The sequence below is a fragment of the Populus alba genome, chromosome 16 (assembly GCF_005239225.2).
Source record: "Populus alba chromosome 16, ASM523922v2, whole genome shotgun sequence".
Classification (NCBI taxonomy): domain Eukaryota; kingdom Viridiplantae; phylum Streptophyta; class Magnoliopsida; order Malpighiales; family Salicaceae; genus Populus; species Populus alba.
The window spans coordinates 1,509,710-1,532,420 of record NC_133299.1 but is presented as its reverse complement, the minus strand read 5'-3'; the positions used below and the strand labels follow the sequence as shown (position 1 = coordinate 1,532,420).

The 22,711-nt window shown below is 33.9% G+C and overlaps 2 protein-coding genes across 5 annotated transcripts; one reads left to right on the top strand and one right to left on the bottom strand.

Moving 5' to 3' along the window:
• Positions 1-1,578: 1,578 nt before the first annotated feature.
• LOC118037284 (uncharacterized) lies at positions 1,579-7,392 on the top strand. Of its 3 annotated transcripts, XR_004685584.2 has the most exons (6): positions 1,579-1,858; positions 2,295-4,598; positions 5,630-5,831; positions 5,923-6,119; positions 6,201-6,423; positions 6,505-7,392. XR_004685584.2 is itself a non-coding variant. In XM_035043216.2 (5 exons), the coding sequence occupies exons 2-5, from the start codon at positions 2,453-2,455 to the stop codon at positions 6,242-6,244; spliced, it is 2,589 nt and encodes an 862-aa protein (XP_034899107.1). In that variant the 5' UTR covers positions 1,579-1,858; positions 2,298-2,452; the 3' UTR covers positions 6,245-7,392. The 3 variants fall into 3 exon arrangements, 2 of the variants coding, with proteins under 2 accessions (XP_034899107.1, XP_034899106.1); XM_035043216.2 differs by having other exon boundaries at positions 2,298-4,598; positions 6,201-7,392; XM_035043215.2 differs by having other exon boundaries at positions 6,201-7,392.
• LOC118037282 (uncharacterized) lies at positions 7,162-15,095 on the bottom strand. 2 transcript variants are annotated; one of them, XM_035043213.2, is made up of 6 exons: positions 14,952-15,095; positions 11,897-12,005; positions 8,551-11,802; positions 8,209-8,451; positions 7,857-8,015; positions 7,162-7,684 (listed from the first exon to the last, which is right to left on the bottom strand). In XM_035043213.2, the coding sequence occupies exons 2-6, from the start codon at positions 11,969-11,971 to the stop codon at positions 7,433-7,435; spliced, it is 3,981 nt and encodes a 1,326-aa protein (XP_034899104.1). In that variant the 5' UTR covers positions 11,972-12,005; positions 14,952-15,095; the 3' UTR covers positions 7,162-7,432. The 2 variants fall into 2 exon arrangements, with proteins under 2 accessions (XP_034899104.1, XP_034899105.1); XM_035043214.2 differs by lacking the exon at positions 14,952-15,095 and having other exon boundaries at positions 11,897-12,021.
• Between the last annotated feature and the right edge of the window lie 7,616 nt (positions 15,096-22,711).

Genomic DNA, 22,711 nt, shown 5'->3' with positions numbered 1-22,711 from the left:
TTACTGTACATGCTGTGATTCAGATTATTGTTTTATAGTAGGTGACAGCCTTGGGGTTTGACAGTCCAGCTACGAATTTACTTCTGTTCTAAAACAACCTTTCCTCTTCTTTCTTTTTTCTTTTCTTTTTTTAACAATTTCTCTTCCATTTCCATCCCCTTCTTTTTTATATTAATTTCACTTGTAAATTCTCTTTTTAACGATAATTCGAGTTATATAAGTTATCTAGATTATATTAAATATTCCTATATAATTTAATTTTAAATCTCAGTAAAAGTCAAGTGAGATTTTTTTTTTTTTCAATTTTATCTCTATATTTTTTTTTATCACTGTTGTTCAGGTTATTTTTGGATAGTCCAAGTTGATTGAATCACATCAAAACAACTCTCACAATTTAATTTTAAACACAAAATAGATAAAATATTAAGTCATTTCATAAAAAAAAAAAGTTGAGGATGGAATTTAAATTTTTTTGTTTATCTATCAATAAGGATGTCTCTAAACCTGATCAAATTAATTAGATTTTATTGAATAATTTTATTTTCAAATTTTAAACCCAAATTTAGCCACTCAGCCAAACTTAACAAAAATCTCAAGATAATATTTTATAACCGAGGTATTTTTTATTAAATTTAATTTTTTTATCCAACCCATATCATAACGCTAGTTCTAATCCGAGACGAATAAACAATAGGATTTTAGCTTCTTCCCCCACCACAATTGCTTTACATTTAACTAATAATTATACAAGGCAACGTGAAGTAACTGTGTTTGCTTTCCACGGGGATTGTTATGAATGCATCGAATCAAGTGAAGTGAAGGAAGGTGAAATGTTTTATTATGACTAGAAAGGAATTAAAACTTTAAATGTGCAAAAGTTTACTATTTTCTAAAGACACCACCTTAAAAAGAAAATAAAGAAACTAATAAAGAAAATAGTTAATGGAAATCTCATAAATAAATTGTTGGAATTAAATATTTGGGGTAATAAAATAAATAGTTAATCTCACTCAAACTTCATATTGTGATTTATAATTGTCTCCATTAACTAATTTTCTTAGTTAATTAAGAAATTTGATATTATGATTTAACCGTATTTTTTAAAAATTTTAGATTGTTTTTATATGTGTTGATATTAAAAATTTAAATTTAAAATTATTTTCTAGAAAAAATAATTTTTTATATTGTATCCCCTATGTTTTACTTTAATTTGATAATTTAAAATTATTTTTTTACATAGTTTTTTTTTTAAAAAAATCTCATTAAAGTCCTTTACTGTTGAATAACTAACAAGCATAAAATAAAAATAATTCGAAAGGTTGGTTAATGATTAACTTTCACTAGCTAATGATGGTTAAAAGGTTATGCTCTCCTCAATCATCAGAACTCAAATCTTATACTAAATTATAAAAAAAATGAAATATCACGAAACCCTAGCCCAGATGAAATTTCTTGATCTAGTGAAAGTATAGCCATAAATCAGGGGCTTTAATGAAATATATATAATTAATATTGAGAAATTCTAAATTATAAAGACTAAAGTAAAACATATTAAATTATCATATGCTAAAATGTAGTTGACCCAAATAAAATTTCCACCCAAGCAATCAAAACAATAGAAACAGAGAAAAAGCCAACCACTCTCTCTTTCATGCCTCCGCCAGATAAAAACCTAACCGAGACTTGACACAAAACCAGACCAAATTCTCGGTTCACCCGAAATTCTGACGATCAGCTGGTCTACGTGAAAACCCATCAAGAATCTCCCTCACAACCTCTCCACAACCAGGTAGATCACCGGTGAAAACCCAGATAACCAGTTGGGTCAAAACAACCGGTCCGACCAGAACTCACCCAGGTTTGTTTCTCTTACAGAACAAAGCAAAGCTCTTTCCTTTCACTCGTGTTTTTTTTGTTTGCCTTTGAATTATGTTTTTATGAACAAGAGCATTAGAATTTAGTCCCTTTTTGTACCATTTAGTATTTGCCGTCTTCTTCTGGGATTTAGGCTTATAATGTAATAACATGATAAAAAATGGCTGACTTCCATGACTTTTGGGATTATAGTCAATGACATAAAGCTATGAAATTTAACGTTGTACTGTTGTCCTAGTAGTGCAAGATGTTTGTCTTTATATGATGATTTTTTTATGTATGGGCTTTAAATTCTCGAACTTTTGTCTTCTGGGTAGTAGTTTTTCCTTGTGAAATATAATGTGAAACTAGTTTAATTCACAGATCATCATTTAATGATTAAGGGTGTCTTACTTTCGTTCTGTTTTTGCGTCGCGTAGTAGGAATTGAGGTCCGGCTGACAGTTTTGGACAGCAAGGAGAAGGCAACATTGGTTGGTTTTGTTCAGGTTTGATCAGTTAGTTTTGTTTCCGTTGAAGAAAAGTTGATAGTGTTGATATAGGTGTTTAGTGATTTATTAAAGGGTTAATTTGGAAAAATGGAGGAGTTTCTGGAACCATCACCAATGACACGCCAAAAACAAGACTTGGCATGGAAACATTGTCAAATGTTTAAGGAAGGGAAAAAGACATACTTGAAGTGTATATATTGCGGTAAAATGTTTAAGGGTGGTGGGATTCATAGGCTTAAGGAGCATCTTGCTGGTCGCAAAGGTGGCGGGCCTATGTGCCGAAGTGTTCCACCTGATGTTCGGCTTTGGACGCAGCAGTACCTTGATGGTGTTATAGGGAAGCAGAACAGTCAGCAACTGAAGATTCAGGAAGAAGCAAGCATTGTTGATTTGCCTTCTAGTGAGGAAGGCATGCTTTCAAATCCCTTCGGTAATTTTGAAGGGACTCCAGGAACCCGGAGAAAAAAAGATGTGGGATGGAAGCATTGTGAAATGTTGAGAAATGAGAAACGGGTGCAGATTAAGTGTAATTATTGTGCCAAATTGTTTAAGGGTGGTGGCATTCATAGATTTAAGGAGCACCTTGCTGGTAGAAATAGTAGCGGTGTGCGTATTTGCAATCGAGTCCCATCCAATGTCCGGGTTTTGATGCAACAACATTTGAGTCCTATTGTAGCGTGGCAAAGAAAGAAACGGAAATCGAATCAAGAAAAATTACACAATGTTCATTCACTTCCTAGTGGTGAAGATTTAGACATATTTGCTGATCATACTGATGATGTGAACACCTCACCTGAAGCTGCTGCTGGCTGCAATTTAGCCGAAGCAAATTCAGATTTTTTACTAGATGAAGAAGGAACAAGCAATGAAAATTTCGGTAAAAGAAAGAGCAGAGGAGGTAAGAGAACTTCTGCTATTGCTCTTGCAGCTGCACATGACGCTGATGCTTTAATGGGAATGGGTTTAGAAAAAGCAGATAATGCAATCCATGTGACAATGGGGCGGTTCTTGTATGATATAGGAGCTAGTTTGGATGCACTGGATTCGAGTTTTTTCCAGCCACTGATTGATGCAGTTTTTTCTGGACAGTCAGGGATTGCTGCACCCTCACATCAAGATTTTCGTGGTCGGATATTGAAGAGTCTGGTCGAAGAAGTAAAAAGTGATATTGAACAACATAAGACAAGATGGGCGAAGACTGGTTGTTCTCTTTTGGTTGAAGAATGGGACTCAGGAAGTGGTGTAACTTTGCTAAAGTTTTTGGTTTATAGCTCTAAAGGAACAGTATTTTTAAAATCAGTGGATGCATCAAATCTTATATACTCAACAGATGGTTTGTATGAATTGCTTAAACAAATGGTGGAGGAAGTTGGAGCTGGAAACGTTTTGCAAGTTATTACCAATGGTGAAGAGCACTATGCTGCTGCTGGGAAAAAATTAATGGATAATTTCCCTTCATTGTATTGGGCTCCCTGCGCAGCTCGTTGCATTGATCAGATACTGGAGGATTTTGGAAAACTTGAGTGGATAAATGCAGTGCTTGAACAGGCTAAATCTGTCACAAGATTTGTCTACAATAATAGTGCAGTGCTGAACCTGATGAGGAAGTTTACTTCTGGAAGTGACATTGTGCGACGGGGTGTAACACACTCTGCTACTGACTTCACTGCATTGAAACAAATGGCTGATTTCAAACTTAATTTGCAAACTATGGTAACCTCACAAGAGTGGATGGACTGCCCTTGTTCAAAGCAACCTGGAGGATTATCAATGGTAGATGTTACAAGTAATCGATCATTTTGGTCTTCATGCATCTCGATCATCCGTTTAACAAATCCGCTCATGCAAGTTTTGGAAACAGTTAGCAGTGAAAAGAGGGCTGCTATGGGGTATGTTTTTTCAGGAATATACAGAGCCAAAGAATCCATTAAGAGAGAACTTGTCAAGAGAGAGGATTATATGGTTTACTGGAATATTATAGATCATAGGTGGGAACAACAATGGGAAACTCCTCTTCATGCTGCGGGTTTCTTCCTCAACCCGAAGTTCTTTTATAGCATTGAAGAAGATATGCACACTAAAATCTTGTCAAGGATGTTTGATTGCATTGAGAGATTGGTTCCTGGTACTGAAGTCCAGGATAAGATTGTCAAAGAGTTAACCATGTACAAGAATGCCGAAGGAGACCTTGGGAGGAAGATGGCAATTAGAGCTAGAGACACTCTGCTTCCTGGTATGGTTACTTTCATTATATTTTTATTACTATAGCTGTTGCCATATAGTGTTGAGAGCCATACAGTGTTCAGATTCTCTGCTTTCTTGCAAGAGCTTTCTAATGATATTAGTTTGCTTGATAGTAAGCCTCCTTGCTGAGCTTACTTGTTCCTTTTTGGGGTTCCTTCTCTGACGAGTTTTCTCACCTTGATTCCTTGAATGGTCTTGCTCAGCTGGCTGGTTTCAACTACCTTTAGCTCTCTGTTTACTTTAATTCTCAATGTTGCAATGTTATAATCAGGAGGTTATGATTGAACAGAGACATAGAGAGAGGAAATAAGCTACCTTGTTCTACCTTAGTGAAATAGAAGCCTGCTAAACTCAGCAAATCCAGAAAGGAAGCCCTCCCTTTCATTGCGAACTGTAGGCTTTTACTTCCAGAAATCTGCCCCTCAAAAAATAAAGGGAAGATAATTAAAAGACCAGACTCTAGCTTGGCTACCTTCTTGAAAAAGGGATTGCTAGAAAAAGATTAGCCAATGGACTGCCTTTCAAATGAACTTGCCAAAAAGAAACCTGCTTTTGACCGTCTTGGTATAAAAATAAAGAAGACGTAAATGCTGCCCCAAATACTTGGCATATATACACAGCAAGAATGTATATGCAACGATTAAGGAAACCTTTGAGAAAGTATTATAAACATAAGTTTCAAATCATTGTCAAACTCATTTCATATTGTCAAGTATCATAGGAAATTTAGGGATATCAATGGTACTCAACTCTTACCTGTTAGGCATGTTTCTGAAGTTGCTATTGTGCTATACCTGTTTGACAAAATGCATCATGTAGTGTTATATTTATTTTTTGCAATTTCCTTGCACGTAGAAGAATTGTATTCCCTTGCATGTAAAGGAATTGCATTTTTCCTAGCCATTCTTTGCAATTTCCATGCATGTACTAGAATTGCATCTTTCTGTCCTATTGCTAGAATATTACTTTTTTCATCAATTTTATGTAGAACTAATTTCTAGATATACCTCCTTATTGTAGCTGATTGGTGGTCTGCCTATGGCGGAGCCTGCCCCAATTTGGCACGTTTAGCTATACGTATTCTCAGCCAAACCTGCAGTTCAATTGGGTGTAGCCATAATCATATTCACTTTGAGAAGGTGTATCGCACAAGAAACTGCCTACAGCGCCAACGGCTAAGTGATCTTGTCTTTGTTCAGTACAACCTGCGTCTTAGACAGATGTAAGTAAAACCAATGATTATGTTTATAGTTGGTATTTGACAATCACAGAGGAACGAGATCTTGTTCTTTTGCTAACCAACTTTATTCCAGGGTTGATGGAAACAAAAAACAGATTCCTGAGGACCCCATATCATTTGACAATATCAGTATTATTGAAGACTGGATCACACAAAATGATCTTTCTCTAGAAGATCATGGAAGTTCGGATTGGATGTCGCTTGTTCCACCATCTGTTAATACGATGCCATTGGTACCATCAACTGATGAAAGTGAAGATGTTGCTACTGGTAATTGTTGTTGCTATACCTGAGAATGTCAGAAAGCAGCTCTTTTTCTTAATGAAACTAAATGCATTGGTCTGTTTGCAGGGTTTGATGATTTTGAGATCTTTAATGGACTGAAGGAAGTTTAAGATGTGAAATGAAGATGATATCGCAGGCCACTTGAACTTCTTCCAAATATCCATGGAGAGTTAATATTTATGACTGGTCATGTTTTGCACCATGCGCATATTGGAGAAAGGTATTGCAAGATAGTTATATTTGGCGCTATAACCAGGAGCTAGTTTAGGGGGGCAGCGTCTCCAATCAAGTATGACACTAGTGTTTTTCCATTTGGACCTTCCTTAATATGACATGGTTGAATACTAAAAGTGTTTCATCTGTTTTGTAGTTCAAGTAAAAACTATCCGTTTACTCATCCAAATCTGCAGAACGCAGAACAAAATCCACACATGCAGTGACAATAGAGCTTCCTTTCTTGGGAATCATGATCATTTTCTTCTCATGGTTTTAAGTTGATGCACCTTAAACCCTTGTGACCTCTGGAAGAATTAACCAAAATATATTGCTGTATAGAAATGCATCTTTGGAGATCACAATGAGGTGTGATTGCTAGTTTTATGCTTTGATCATTTCCAAATCCACCTCAATACCGATAGATATTAAATCCTTGGATGCCACTAAAAATTATGAACTGCAACCACAACAGCACAGAGAGCGTTGGGTCTTGAGGATGTATCTTCATAAAATGCAGAATGCCAAGAGTTATCCTTGAATGAAACACATGCGGTAATGTATTTTTAACTAAGTTTTTGATAGTACTGAAGCTCTGATTCAGCGACCGGAATGGCTTGAGTCAATCTACTTCATAAGCAGGATGTGATGGTCACTAGAAGCTTGATTTCCATGTTTCTGCTTCATCACATGTTCAAAGTTTTCCCAGTTTCTTTGCCAACTCGATTGAGAATTTAATCAAGCATCCAGAAAGAGTGATAGCTTTCATCACTCGATGGAGTACACAGAATTTCCAAATAAAAAGATCATGGTCTTGCAATCCAATCAATAAACCAATTAATGCAAACTTGAATATTACATGAATTGAACACTTCTTTTGTCTAGCGCATTGAGGCAAGGGGCAATAATGAAAAACAAATTCCCTAACCGACGCTCAAAAACCTAAGCTAGAAAGCATACTAATACAGCTTCCAACCTCTTGTGTATCGACTGGTATGAAACAAGGAATTTAAAAAAATTAAAACAAAGAAGGGCCAAAAAAAAACCTGAAACACAGAGCAAAACCGAAATCCAAAATGCCGAAACTAGTAACGCTTTCCAAGATACACACCAATGATGATAGATACCAAGGCCACTCCCAAGATGATTTTAAAGGTCATGGCAGGCGAAACATCTGCAGTTTGAGTATGAGTCTGAGAAGAGGATGAGGCTTGTGCAGATGCAGCTTCTAACTTTTTCTTGCTCTTTCTTTTTGTTGGAGTGGAAATGGCTGCACCAATGTCTCTGGATTTAATCTCCAATCCATCTTGTTGTTCAGCAGGACTGCTTCCATCACCCTGCAATATATCTCAGTGTAAGCAACCGTTTGATTTTTACATTTAAATGACTACTATTAGCATTTCCTCTGACAATTTATTTCCAACGTAATTTCCTCGGTTTAATTTTTTTTTTTTTTTTTTTCAGTTTAAAGAACGGAAGTATCATGGATTGTGGGAGATATAAACCAACCTTTTCTAATAATTTAGCGCCAGCCACTTGCAGTTTCTGTTCAAGTTCCTTCACGTGGTTCTCTAGATGTGACACTTCTTTGTTCTTGGCTTCAAGGTCTTCAAGGGATTTCTTCAGTGCTTCATCTTTTTCCAGCTGATTGTGAGAATCTGCTTCTTTCTGTTTGGTTAAACATTAAAGAAAACTGTCAGTGAAGTATTTTAAAAGTTCCTTGCAATAATTATCCACTATATTAAAACAACAGGAGGTCTATATGAACTTATAGTCAGAGAGACTATTCAGTATCCAGTAATAAACTTATGGAACATCAAAACCCTATTCTAGAACTTGTGCTTGATTCTTGAGACAATACCTGTTCTTTTAGTTGAGCTTCAGCTGCCGTCAATTGTTTCTTAAGTTCCTCAAGAGAAGTTTGCAATGCCAACTTCTCAGCAACCTCAGCCTTGAGACTTTCAATCTGAGATTTCAAGGCATCTTCATTCGCCTTCTGTCCCATCAGTTCTTCTTCAAGCTGGATGATCACTGATTGAAGTTCCTTCTTTCCATTTTGATATGTTTCATTGAGGAGGTTGTTCTCTTCCATAACTGAAGATATCTGAAATTTGAAAACTTAGCAAGTTAGAAGACTATGGCCAAAATAATCGCCAAATAATTATTTACCAAGAAATGAAAAACCACAAATGATGACGCAAACCTGAGACTGTAGTTTCTGCCCTTCATCAGAGAGCTGCTGCCTCAAATCCTCAACGGCCTTCTTTGAAATGTGAAGCTGCTCAACTGTTTCATCCTTCTCAGAAAGGATTGCAGATAATTTTGCCTCCAAATCACCGAGTTTGGACTCATACGAGGCCAGCTCCTGAGTTAGCTTTAAATTCGCCTCAGCTAGCCCTCCACTCTCTTTTTCATAGTGACCTGCCTTGGTTTGCAGTTCCTCTACAACGGTTTCCAGATGTTTAATTTTGAGGAGACTCTCTTCCAGCTCAACTTTACGAGATTCAGAAATTGCAGCTCCTTGATGAGCCAGTTCTTCGTTCAATTTTATATGCCCTTCAAGCGCATTTAGCTTCTCATTCAAATCCTTTGTTTCTGTATCCCTCAGTGCGAGGCTCTGAATGGCCTCTTGTAGTTGCGCTTCAGCTTGCACCATTCGTAACTCAGTTGCAGAATGAAGTTCTATGGCTCTTGAGTGTTTGTCTGTTATTTCTGTGATAGTGCTCACATGCGAAACAAGTTGTTGAGATGTGGCTTCCTTCTCAGAAATGGTAGAGTTTAGCAATTCCTGAAGTTCATCGATCTTGCTTTTCAGCTGATTGTTTGTCTCAACTAAGAGTTCATTCTCTGAGAAGGAGTTGGAAACCTTAGTTTCTGCTTCCACAATCTGACTTTTGAGTTCTTCATTTGAGGTTTCCAAAGTTGCCATTTTTAACACACACAAGTCCAATTCTTCCTTCAAAAGTGCAGACCTTCCAGTTGTTTCATTTATCAGCTCTTCATAGGTCTTTACTTGGTCTTCAAGGGTATTCAGTTTCTCAAACAGGGATTTTGCCTCCGAATCCCTGTTAGTGAAGTTTGCTAATGCTTCTTGAAGTTTGATTTCGGAATCCCTTGTTAGGGTTTCGTGTAATGACTCGAGCTCTGACCTTCTTGTAGAGGCTTCCTCTAATAATTTTTCTTGTTGCTCAAGTTGCTCCTCTGCAGATTTGAGCTTCACCATTATATCACTTTCTTTCAATCCAGCAGCCTTTAGATCGTTTTCAATGCTTTCGAACCTCTCTTGCATCACGACTAGTTCATTACGCAACACTCCAATAAGATTCTCAGCTTCAGTCAGCTTCTCATTGGAACTGCTTGATGCCTCTTCTAACGTTTTCTTTTCATTTGTAAACAAATTCAGTAATTCTGTTAGCTCTTTCTCCTTCTCCCCAGCCATCTGCAGAGCAACTTCAAGGCTTGATGACTTGGCTTGATATGCCTCAATTTCAGATGCTAGTTCAGATATCCTGCCAGAGTATTTATTGGAATCTGCTTCTGCATCCATACATTTCTTTTCTAATGCACTTTTCTGCTCTTCAAGCTCCTTGATTCTGTATTTCTCTGCTTCAAGCAGCAACTCCAACTCATTTGCCTTTTTTCCAGCATCCTCTGCTCTGGAATGAGATGTCTGGAATGAATCTTCAAGTTCAAGGCTGCGCTGGTGGTGCATATTTGCTCGGTCCTCATGCTCAGAACATTTTTCTTCTGCAATTCTCAACTCTTCCTCAAGCTCTGAATTCCGAGACGATGAATGATTCAGGGAAGATTCAAGGTGGCTAATCTTTTCTTGGTATTCCTCCATCTGGCTACTCAACTGTTTCTTTTCTTCCTCTGCCTCTTTCAATGCAGTACTGAGTTCAGATATTTTCTCTGAGAATTCCCTCACCTCTCTCTCAGCATCACTGCTTTTCAGTTCAACCAGATTCAACTGTTGCTCAAGCTCCACATTCTTCTGCTCTGATGCAATAAAACGTGTCTCGAGCTCTCTCAGTTGTGACTTGGCCTCTTCTGCTGCTTCATTTGAAGCTTGGATTAAATCCTCTAGCACCAGGTTTTTTTGAGAGGCAGTTGCTGCAGCAGCTCCAGATTCGTTGTGGAGATCTTCAAGAGACTTCAACTTCTGTTCTAGCTCGGCAATGTTTGACAAAGCTTGGGACAAAAGAGAATCTGCTTTACAGAAATTATCATCTGAAGTTTTCAGCTTTTCCTCAAGTTCACTGCACGACTCTTTCATCTGTGCTGCATTACCAGTGAGATCCCCCATGGCTGCTTCTAGAGCTTCCTTTTCTTTTATTACTTTAGCCAATTCTTCCTGTACAGTTGAGACCTGTGCTTCATGGGTTTTCAACCCAGCCTCAACTGATTCCCTTGTGTTGATTTCCTCCTGTAACTTCAGCTTGATCCCTTCCAACTCGGAAACCTTTGCTTGAAGATCTTCCTTTGTTGCAGTGAGCAAAATCTCAAGAGCTGAGACATCTTCCTTCACCTGAGATTCAGAGGCTTTCTTAAGGTCCAATTCCTGGGTTATTTCGATGATAAGAGCCTCCTTTGAAGAAAGTCTTTGCTCTATTTCCAGCAGCTGTGATTTTGAAGCAGCCAACTCTTCATTAGCTGCTGAAAGTTCTGCTGTAGTGCTCTTAAGTGCCTCTTCAACTTTCTGATTCTCTGAAACCTTCTCGTACAGGCCCTTGACCTCCTCCTGAAGAGAAGCCATCTGATCTTCCATTTCTTTTGCACTCTGTTTTGCCGCCTCAAGCAGCCTTTCAAATTCCAAGGCCCTCTGCGTTTCGGATTCAGCATGTGAACCACTTTCTTTGTGCAGCTCCTCAAACTTCTTAGCCTCACCAGAAGATACTTCCAGCTCATGTTCCAACTCTTTCATCTTCTTTCTCGAATTCTCGAGCTCAAGGGTGATGCCATCAAATGATTCCTTGACCTCAACCAATTCCTTATGCTTGGTTTCTTGTGCTTGTAGAGCTTCTTGCAAAGAGTTGAGCTGTGCACTGTATTTCTCCTCAGCTTCAATTATCTGCTCTTTCACTTTCTTGTGACTGATTTCAAGCTCCTCGTACTTCTTTCCACTTTCATCCAACTTCTCATTGACCAGCAAGACCTCATCCTTCATCTGTGCATTCTCAGATTCAGAGTGCTTTAATGCTGCCGCTACTCTTTCCAATTCGATTTCAAGTTCCTTCATCTTCTCTTGCGCCTCCAGCAATTCTCTGGCCGAACCACTTAAACTTCTTTCCACAACAGATGGCTTGTCAGCCTCCACAACAGATTGCGCCTCAGCTGTATCAGAGCCATCCTTCCCATCTAGCGATTCCTTCTCGACTTTGATGAATTCTCCATCAGTTTCATCCTCTTCTTTTTTTCCTTCCGTATCTACTTGCGGCAAGTCTCCATTTGTGACCTTATAAAAAACAAAATTCATAGCAAATTAGCATTTCAGTAAGTTTCTGCAAAACAGGCTAATGTCAGTTGCATTAAGTTAATTCAGGCACTACCTTGATAGGATCGGCAACATCAGTGTCAACCTTCACAACTGGAACATCTGAACTGACTTGAGTCTCTCCCTCCATGTTAAACCAGCTTCACCTCGCTAAATTTTTCCTTCTGAAATTGCAACAAGCTGACAAACAGTTAACAATGTCGGTTTTTTTTTATTTTTATATATATATATATATATATATCACATAGCACATTCTTTCACGATGCACATAGCACAAGCTCAGAAGACAAAGTGGTATTAAGAGATTTCATTTCACAAAACAACATGGTATCTTAATGTATTGCAAGCATGTAGATTAGAATATTGATAATGCTGACTGGCTTAGAAGCCGGAGTACTATAGTAACACCATACGACGTGTCACCTTCGAGTATCAAGGCAGTTCATCTGCTCTCCTTCTCGACATGTTTCTCACAGTGATACTGTAGCGCCAGAAGGATTGCATCAAGTACTTGTGCCCATCAAAAGTTACTATGTTCTTGCTGAGAAAATCATAACCCTTCCTTTTTAAAAACGGAGCTCCGTTTGACAACGCCGGCATGACTGTGATTGCACCAATGTTTTCAAATAAAAAAAAATATAATATTTATAATTTTTTTCGGAAACGTGGATGCAGCCGCAGATCTGCGTGTTTGCATTTAGAAACAGGCACTGAATTTATGGACAAAATAAATAAAAGGAAAATGGGAAATCTTATAAAATGCCAAGTCAATTCCTGAGGTGGAACTAGCTAGACACAAGTGAACCACATGGGCGACATGTCTTTGATTTGGACTTTGGAATGTGTGCTGACAAAACCACCTGGCGTCGGAACCTAAATCGGGCACGGTACCCATCAAATCATGTCGTCATCATCCACGTCATCGAACAAATTATTCAACAAAGATAGAACCGAGAATTTCCAAGATGCCACAATCATCAGGCTGTGCATGCCCCCCCAGAAAGGGCAGCAGACCCGATAGGGTCGAACCTTTCTAAGAAGGACCCGAGCTAACCCGATCTAAAAGACGTTAGTGCTTATTTCAAAGATACACGTCATCGAAAGATCATACTTAATCACACATAATATTATATAGTTTACATAGAAATATAAAAAAATAAGATAATGTTCTTCTGAGAAATAGAAAAGGCATCATCTGAATAGTTCTGTTTTCACCCTTTACTTTCCATCCAAAGGATACCTCTGGTCTAAAGTGTAAGCATCCATGGCTGAAAAACCAAGTGTTGAGACGAAGACATGTAAGGCATGGGATTTGTGGGTTCTGAAGTTGTGGTCCAATCTACGTAACATATCATCACACTTTTGTAATAATTTGTATTAAACTCTACTAAATTAACCTTATAAATACATAGATATAAATCTAGTATTAGACTAAAGATTTTACAATTGTACTCAGATCTATTCAAATATACTTTATTAGGACTATATAACAAGATCCAAATTCCAGTTCATAAAGTATATGCTCCCCCTGATCTCCTAAATAAGATCCAAAATAACCCTAGCTATTATTCTGATCTACTATCATGTGAAAATGTCATGCGAGACCCCACTATCTTTGTGGGCCCTAAGAATTTCTTTAAGGGCCAATACACCTAACACCCTTTCCATGATTGACTATTGAATCATGACCATCAATTGTGGAAAATGTTGAGATGGATCAATCAAGAAATTAAATGAAAAATTACCATCAAATCGCAGCAAAAACAAAAATAGGGTTACATAAATATAAAAATATATAAAAAAGGATGCATAGTGGGTGGGATCCATCAAAGCTGGCATCCCATCTCCATCTCGCATCTCTTTTACTTATTTTTGTTTTGTTTTCCATTTTTTTAAAGCTAAAACCGTGTGACAGCTCAATTTAAACCCATTTTTTTAGCCATGAAAATCATCAACTACCTTTATACATGCACACAATTAAAGGACAATGACCCTCAGTAAGGAATCATCAAGAAAAATAAAAATTATATAATCAAATATTTTGCATCATTTTAAAGAAATTATCTTGGAATTTATTATACATAAAGATACGGGATAGAATATAAATATGATCGGGTATGCTCGATAAATTTTGTCTCATCAACTGGAGACATATGAGAGGTGGCTGCAAAATTATGATTTTTTTTTTTAAATTTTTGATGGAGAGAAAAAAGGAACTTTAAAAGACTGTTAATTTACCATAATCTTCAATTTCTTTTTTACCTAAATTATTTTGCTTTCGTACCCTTCATTTACGTCTGCGTATAAAACAGTCTAAAACAAATTCTATACGTTATTATAGATTGATCACGGAAAGATACTACAGAAACCAGTTTTAAAATCTCCACCTAACCCTTTAAATTAAAGAAATAAAACGAATAAAATCAGATTTACTTCCCAAAAAACAGAAAAAGAAATCTGAGAAAAAGCAATATTTCCAATAAGCAAATCACTAATTACCATTTCTATATTCATCCATTTCAAGTTTGAATACAAGTAAAGTATGATCATAAGGATGATCGAAACTAAAAAAAAAAAAAAACAAAAAACAGCCCAAGAGAGTGATCAAAGCTCATTCTACTTTAATTCTTTTCCTTTTTCAATCAATATTTCCAATAAGCAAATCACTAATTACCATTTCTATATTCATCCATTTCAAGTTTGAATATAAGTAAAGTATGATCATAAGGATGATCGAAATTCAAAAAAAAAAAAAAAAAAACAGCCCAAGAGAGTGATCAAAGCTCATTATACATTAATTCTTTTCCTTTTTCAATCAATATTTCCATTAAGCAAATCACTAATTACCCTTTCTATACTCATCCATTTCAAGTTTGAATACAAGTAAAGTATGATCATAAGGACGATCGAAATTAAAAAAAAAAAAAAAAACAGCCCAAGATCGCAAAAAACAAATGAACAACAAACCATCACCATCAACATCACATAAAGATCACCAAAAGAATGATCAAGACAAAGCAACACACTTAACTGACGATTTCTTGATAAAAAAAAACAGCAGAAACTTAGAGCTACATAGCTAAAGAAAACAGAGACAGAAGACAGTTTACCTGAGAGAAAATTCAACGTTGTATTGTTTCCTTAGCTTTTAAAAAATGGGTTTTTTCAGTTTGTCAAGAAAAAACGAAAATCATAGAGAGAGCTATGGTGGTGATGATGGAGTAGGAGAAAATTCCAGGAATGGAAAAGGTTTTTTGGTGTGAGAGGAAAGAAAGAGAGAATCTTTAAGTATATAAAGGAGAGAGGAAGAAGTGGAGTCCACCTGGGAGTGGTTGGTGGGGCCAGTCCTTGCAGTTTTAACAGCCAATAGGACAATGGTTGGGTCGGAACGCTGCCGGTTTGGCTGCAGATTGAGTTTTAAAAATATTCTTAAATTGAAAATATATTTAATAATTTTTTTTTATATTTTATATTTTTTACATCATTATTTTAAAATATATAAAAAATAAATTTAATAATTCTTTTCAATTAAAAATATATTAAAATAATATTTTTTATTTTTTATATCAACATATTAAAATCATAAAAAAATCTAAAAAACATCAATTGATAACATATCTTTTAAATAAAAAGTAGTTTAAAAAATATTTTGAAAAGGGGGTTTAACAATAAAAACAAACACTTCCGAAGAAAAATTAAATTTTTGCCCCTTGATTTTTATATATATTGGTAAATTATAAATATTTTTTTAAGTATTTTTATTTAGTTTCGACATTAATGAAGATTAATTTTGAGAATCTTATTATTATAAAAAAAATAGTAGCAAAGGAAGAAAATAAAATATATAGCATCGTTAATGGATACTGAAGGATCATAAATACTAGAATAATGAGATTCAATTGCCATATAAAAAGGCATCTAGAAAATGATAAGAGTAAGTGGTTATATTAGAAGATGCATCATCAAACATCTATGTGCATTAATTACATCTATTTTTAGTTTTCTTCTTGATCAAGCAATCGTCTTTTAGTTTAGAAGCAATGAACAATATCACCATTATCTTTACAAACGATACCCAAACCATTTAAATTAACTTTGGTACACTCAAACTCATCTTTCATATCTTACACGAATTTATATATTCATTCAAGAAGGGCATGTATTTGTTATTAATCAATCAATATATATATATATATATATATATATATATATATATAATTACTCTCTTGGTTATATGCCGTCCATCAATCAACAAGTCTTAGACTGCGTTTGGAAATACAAGTCAACTTGTGTTTTCAATAAATTTATTTTTTTTTATATATATTTTGAATCTTTTTGATACATTGACCTCAAAAATAAATTTAAAAAAATAAAAAAAAAATATTTTAATATATTTCGGTACGAAAAATCACTTTAAAAAATAACAGTAACCCACTCCCAAACAAAAAGTATTTTTCTAATATATTTTTAATAAATCAGCGTTTACATATAGATTTAGAAGAATTTATTTAGAAAGAAAGAAGTTTCTTTTGATATCTTTTCATTTGTAAAGAGTTTTTTTATGTCAAAATCCTAAGTTTTCCTTTTTTTTTTCTTTTTTTTTCCTGCAAACTAGGAGAAATTGATTGTCTTGGCATTACAAAATTATAGACTATTAGTGGACAAAATGAAAAGACATTTTCTTAGGTTAGAAATACAAAGGAGGTGCAATTGGCCATTTATCAACAAAGAAAAATGTTTTGGCTTTTTGGTCCCAAAGTGGCAGCCCTACTCGACCGACCGCACCGCCCTTCTAGGCGTCATGACGACCGTGTCTTTTCTTCGGCCGAATATGACACTTGCTATTTCCTTTTAAATAATAACATCCTTTTTATACCTTCTTTCTTTCTTTCTATTTTTATTTTTGGAGAAATATTTTTATGCCTTAATTCCTAATTAACTAACTAGTTGGTGGACATGCACAAGTGTTTTGTGTAACTGCTCTTCATCCCTAAATTCAAGTGATACAGGAGTAAGTTAAAACAACAACAAATAAATAAAGCTTACATGAATTTTAATGAGAAAAAAGACTGTGAGAACATCGAGTTTATAAATTTTATTTTTTCTATAATAAAAATCCCCAAGTTCCTGCTCTTTAAAAAGTTTACAAAATCTTGAATAAATTAGAAACCCTAGAAAACAAAATAAAAAAAATCTAAAAATACAAAAGAAGCATGAAATTCGAAATAATAAGAAAAATTATAAAACTATCAAAATCAGGGCTTCAATGTGATATTTTAAAAATCTAAAGATTTAACAGTTAAAGTAATGATTTTATAAATATAAAAATTTGAGCACAATACAATAATTGGATAAAAAATTATGATCATTTTGATATATTATTATAATCTGGCATAACCAGATTTGCTTCTGAAACTAGACATATCCCAATGGTATATAAATATATATGTTACACTTTCTATATGATTTGATTAGAATAAATCCTCGTTTAATTATAATAAATATATATCTGCTTATTCAGAATCATCTATTATTACAAATTTAACTAAATCATTGTGATTTAATTCCCTAATCTCTCTGGTTAACAAGAAGAAATAATCGTATGGGACTACTCTAGTGCTAAAAGAAGAAAATTTCTCAAAAATATACTAATTCGGATATGAAATAATTTGATATTCTTGGATTAGCTTGTTTGTCTATTAAGATTTTAAATCTCTCTTCTGAACGATCTTAAAAAGTACAAATTCATATCATGAGTTTAAAATATTCAAAAGAGTTCAAAAAAATTTCAATGCTAACCTCAAGATTTGAATCCAAAAAATCAAGAAAGAGATAATTCTTTTAATCATGCATCAGATTCATTCCTTGAAGTTATAATAATAATAAATTGATTTTGATTGATCAAGAACGAAATTAGTCTCCTGCACGAAATATTTAGCGAGCCAAAGTTTTTTTTTTTTTTTTTTAATGTTTAAAACCAATGTTTTGTGACGGAGACTTCCTTTCTTCCACCATGTACCCATTTACATGAAGCCCTAGCATGTTTAATGGTTTAATTCAATAGGTTTGTTTAATTGATCTGTAAACTTCTGTCCTACTCAAGTTTAACTTCTCAACTTTAATGAGTCTTTCTTGTTTATATTGCTGACCTAGAACTTTTATAGTCGGAGGCCATCAAACAAATGAAATAAATGGTCATGATTATGCATGGTTTTCTTTTCACAGGATGTTTAGTTGATAACTAGTTTCTCGCTTGTCTCTACAAAAACATTTGATAAATAGCGATGAAAAAAAATCAATAAAGGATATTTCATTGATAATTTTTTATGAAAATAACAATGATAAAATTTCATCAATAATAACTACTGATGCAAATAAAAACATAATATGTTTCATTGATAATTTCTAAAATAATAGAGAAGATAAAAAAATAATAAAATTTTCTTTGTAAATTTAACACACTAGTATTTTTTGACAGAATTGCGAATGGACATTTCATAAGCAAATTTAAATAAATTAAAACCCGACAATTCTCTCTTCTCCTCAATTCTCTCTTCTACAAAAAAAAAGAAGAAGAAGAAAGAAACAACCCCTCATTTTCTTACAAATTTGACCACCCTTAACTGCTAGCGTCGACCTATATTTATCAATAGTTTTTGCATCATTTTATTGGTTCAATTTTTTGTTAAGCTTCATTGCACCAAATAAGAAAATCTATTTATTTTTTTATAACTCATTTATGTTTTAGGTTAATTTATTGATTGTTTTTGTATTATTTATAGATTTTTTGTATATTTAAATGTTTTACAACTTTTTCCTAGAGAATCTTGTTGTATTAATATATAATTTGTATATTAGGATTTGCTTTAATTGAGGGTTGAACCCAAATTTTTTGGAATGTGAAAAAATAATATCTAGACCCTCATAAACTTTCAGCATTGATATTAAACTTGGTATAAACAATTCAAACTTGAAAAATCTCGACTTGACTCTTTGTCTAGCCAGGTTTTTAAATTAAAATTGTATAAGAGTTATTCTGATATGATCTTGTTGACCGAGTAGTTCCTAAAAAAAAATCAAAGAAAAACAAGGTCAGGTTCATCCTAATTAAACTCACGACCTTAGTTATGAACTTCACTAGGTTGAATTAGTTATTTTATTTTATCATATGAAAAAAATAGAAAAATTAATTCACATAATCATCTCAATATTAAATGATAAAATTCAATAAAAACTCAATTTTAAAAGATAAAATTAGAAAAAAAAAAAAAAAAACCAAATGGCTAATAAAAAAAAGCCTTGATACGTGAGCTTGAGGGAGACCTGCGTGCTTGGGGTAGTTTTTATAATTTTTTTTTGATAAGGGTCTTTTTTTGAAAAAAAAATAAAAATAAAAATACATAGACAATAAGTTGTTTATTATAGATATAAAAAATTGATTTCATTGCGTTTCAAATATTAAAACCGAGCTCATCTTTTTTAGTTGTATCTCTATAATTTCATACCAACGTCATTACAAAATAAAGCATTCAATTTTTTTTTTCCTAGTAATCAACTTCTTGTAATATTTGAAACTTAGAAAACAATGTTAAATTAAATTCAATTGATATCTAATTTAATCATTTTTTTAACATGTAATCAGTGGTCGTTAAGACAATTTCTAACTAGAAATAGCTAAATAAGTAGAAGTCCGAAAGTTCTACAAGAAATTAACATGCCCCTTGAAAAATTGTTTCTAGTAGTTTTTTTTTTTTTAATTATCATTTGTGCAAGAAGAGTTTGATACTCTATCTTTAATTTATTAATGGTGTAAAAATGCTGAATTTTCTGGTTAATTTCGCTACCGGTCGATCTTGAAACTTTCTTGGTCTTATACCGTTTGAACTATACAGTGCATATATATATATATATATATATATATATATATATATTCATGGCCGGCCGGCCGGCCTATCAAGGCTTTGACCGGTAGTTTTCAAAATTCAAAGCATAGCACCTAATTTTTATTTTATTTTTTTTAAAAGGAGTCACTTTCCTAAATTTCTTTCAAGTATGAGACTAAATTGGCGGCTTGAGAAAAAAGTTGTATATATTTGACACACTTTTTCAATCTTCCAAGAGTGTGACAGAGTGGCCAAAGATTGATTTTGCCACGGTTTTGTGGGGTTCCATTGCCACCCCAAATTTGGATGGATATGCCCACCAATTTGAATGAGTGCCTTGAAGAAAATTAAATTGAAGTAAAATAAAATACCGAATAATGTTCTCATCTCCTGGCTTTGCTTTCTTAACAATGAAGAGATTACTCATCTCTCTCTCTCTTTTCTTTTAATCTTTTGATTATTGAGTAATGACTGATTGATCTAGTCAATCTTTTGCTTCAAGCTATAAGATTATCATTAAGAGTTTATTAACTCTTGTTTTAATACACCGAATCAATATGATTGCCTGACAGAAACAAATCCAATTGAAAATTGATGGATCATGCAAAAAATATAACAAGCTTGTAGTTAAACTCAATAAAAATCATGTTCATGCTGGACCAATAACTTAAAATAAAAAAATCATAACTTTCAATTGAAAATTGGATCACCACATTCTCAAAAACACCCTAATATATTATTAGAACACCTTAATGGCCGAATGTCTTAATTCAATTGATTACACAGCCTTGATGGCAAAGTGGCAAAATGGCTTCTAGCTCAAAATCTCATCTTCTCTGAAAATGGACTGTGGCAGAATACAAGACTGGGCTTGTCGTCGGCAGACTCATAGAACTTGTGGGTTTTAAACTGGCTAAAATGGGCCAATTTAGCTTGACCAAGCAGTACCTCTCAAGGCTTCAAAGCATGATCGATCTTCATGGATAGATGTTGACAGTTGACTGACCTTTTCTGTTGACTGCTAAAGACTAAAGAGCACTTCCCCTCCTGCAATAAAAAAATCAGGACAAGAAATGGATGCAAGAATGCAAACAGCACTTCCCATACTAGGAACTGTAGCTGCTGATGCCGCCGCCGCCGCCGTAAGCTTTTCTGAGCTTAGAGAGGTATCTCTTAAAATGGGTTATGATTATTTTTAAAAGTGTTTTTTTATTTAGAAAAATATATCAATAATATTTTTTTATTTTTAAAATTAATATATTAAAATAATTTAAAAATATTAAAAATATATTAATTTAAAATAAAATAATATTTTTAAAACACACTGTGAAACTTGCTATAAGTCAAGGAAAGGGAGAGCACGAAGAAAGGCTGAAAAAGAAGACAAGAATTGATCGCACAAGGAAAAGGATCAAGCAAATGACAGTTTGGTACGATGATAACTTTTTATTTTTTTGTCTAACCATACATAAAAAAAAACCGTTTAAATAGTTAAATAGTCTTTTATTTACACTCAGCCTATATTTTAAATATTGATTTTGTTTAAACGGTGTCTAAGGTTTCTCAACTCCTTCTCTTTTTTTTTTTTTTTTTTGTCCTGTCTTGCTGTTTTTCTTTCGATTTTAATTAATCTAGTTTTTGATTTGTCAATATCTTCTCAAAATGATATTCGAAAATACAATTAGGATAAGATACACTGATTTAAGATAAAAAAAAAAATATTTAAAAGTATGATAATAATTATTTTTAATTTAAAGTTTTTTTTTACTTGTAAATAAATGAATCAAAATAATATATATTTTAAAAAAATTATTTTTAACACCAACACATTAAAAAATAATTAATTTAAAATAAAATAATTAAAAATAATTAATTTTTTAAAAAACATAAAAACAAACACTTTATATTCTAATAGTACTGCAGCTTCGAAATGAAGTGTTCTGTAAGCTCGGTCCACATGGAAAATTTTTCTCAACTGGTGATTGGGAGTTAAGTGGGAGTAAAAGGACTCAAGTTGACTGGCATAAACTTGTTTGGGGACCTCTTCTACATCCGTTTAGCAATCTTGAACAGACCGGCTACCAAAGTAAGGCAAATCTATGTGGGAAGTATGACCACTGTCTTAATTTTATGTGGAGAAGCTGATGAGGGCAAAGATGATCACCAGCTAATCGTCCCCATCACCATGATATCTAGCTTAATTTGTAAGAGGGCTCAGCTCCTACTGCTTTTGATCAAATGAAAACATGTAATCATTCATCAAAAGATCTCGGAGCCATGTCCAGGACGGGAACAAAAGACTTCCGATCAAATATTTGGAACGATATAGATCGAGAAAACTAGCGTGGCACCTCGCCGAGGATGGCACTCACAAACCGAGAAACCGTTCTTCGACTGCTTCTTCTGCTGAGACATTAGGTCCTTGCCCTCTCCAGAGTAGCGGCCTTCGGTGCTTTCCCAGATGAAAACAGAAGTATCTATTCATATGATCAAAAGGGTACGTGCTTCCATGCTTCAATTCTACCAAGATAACGACTTTGAGCTATTCAATCAGTTGATTGCCCTAGACTTACCAGCCTGTTAAATTATCAACGCACTTAAAGAAAATTAAATTCTAGAAAATACAAAAACCTACAAGTTAGTTCTAAACTAAGTTAGGAAAATTCTATAAAAGAAAGAATATTATTTATCCATAATTAAAGAGCTCTAGAATTTTCTAGTGTGCTAAATTTCCAGCATGGTCTTAGGTTGGTTAAAAAGGCTATAAATAGCAAAGTAACCATCATTTGTAAAGCAAGCAAAAAACAATGCTAAGCTTAAAATCTTTGTCCTAAAACTTTCCTCCTTGCATTATTTCTTCTATCAATAAGAATTTTGCTTTGTATATCATTTCTAAACTATAAAAACTAAGTCCTTTTTTTTTTTTTTTATTAAACTACTATACAGCTAAAAACCTTAATTATCAAACTACTGTCATTTCAATTTCT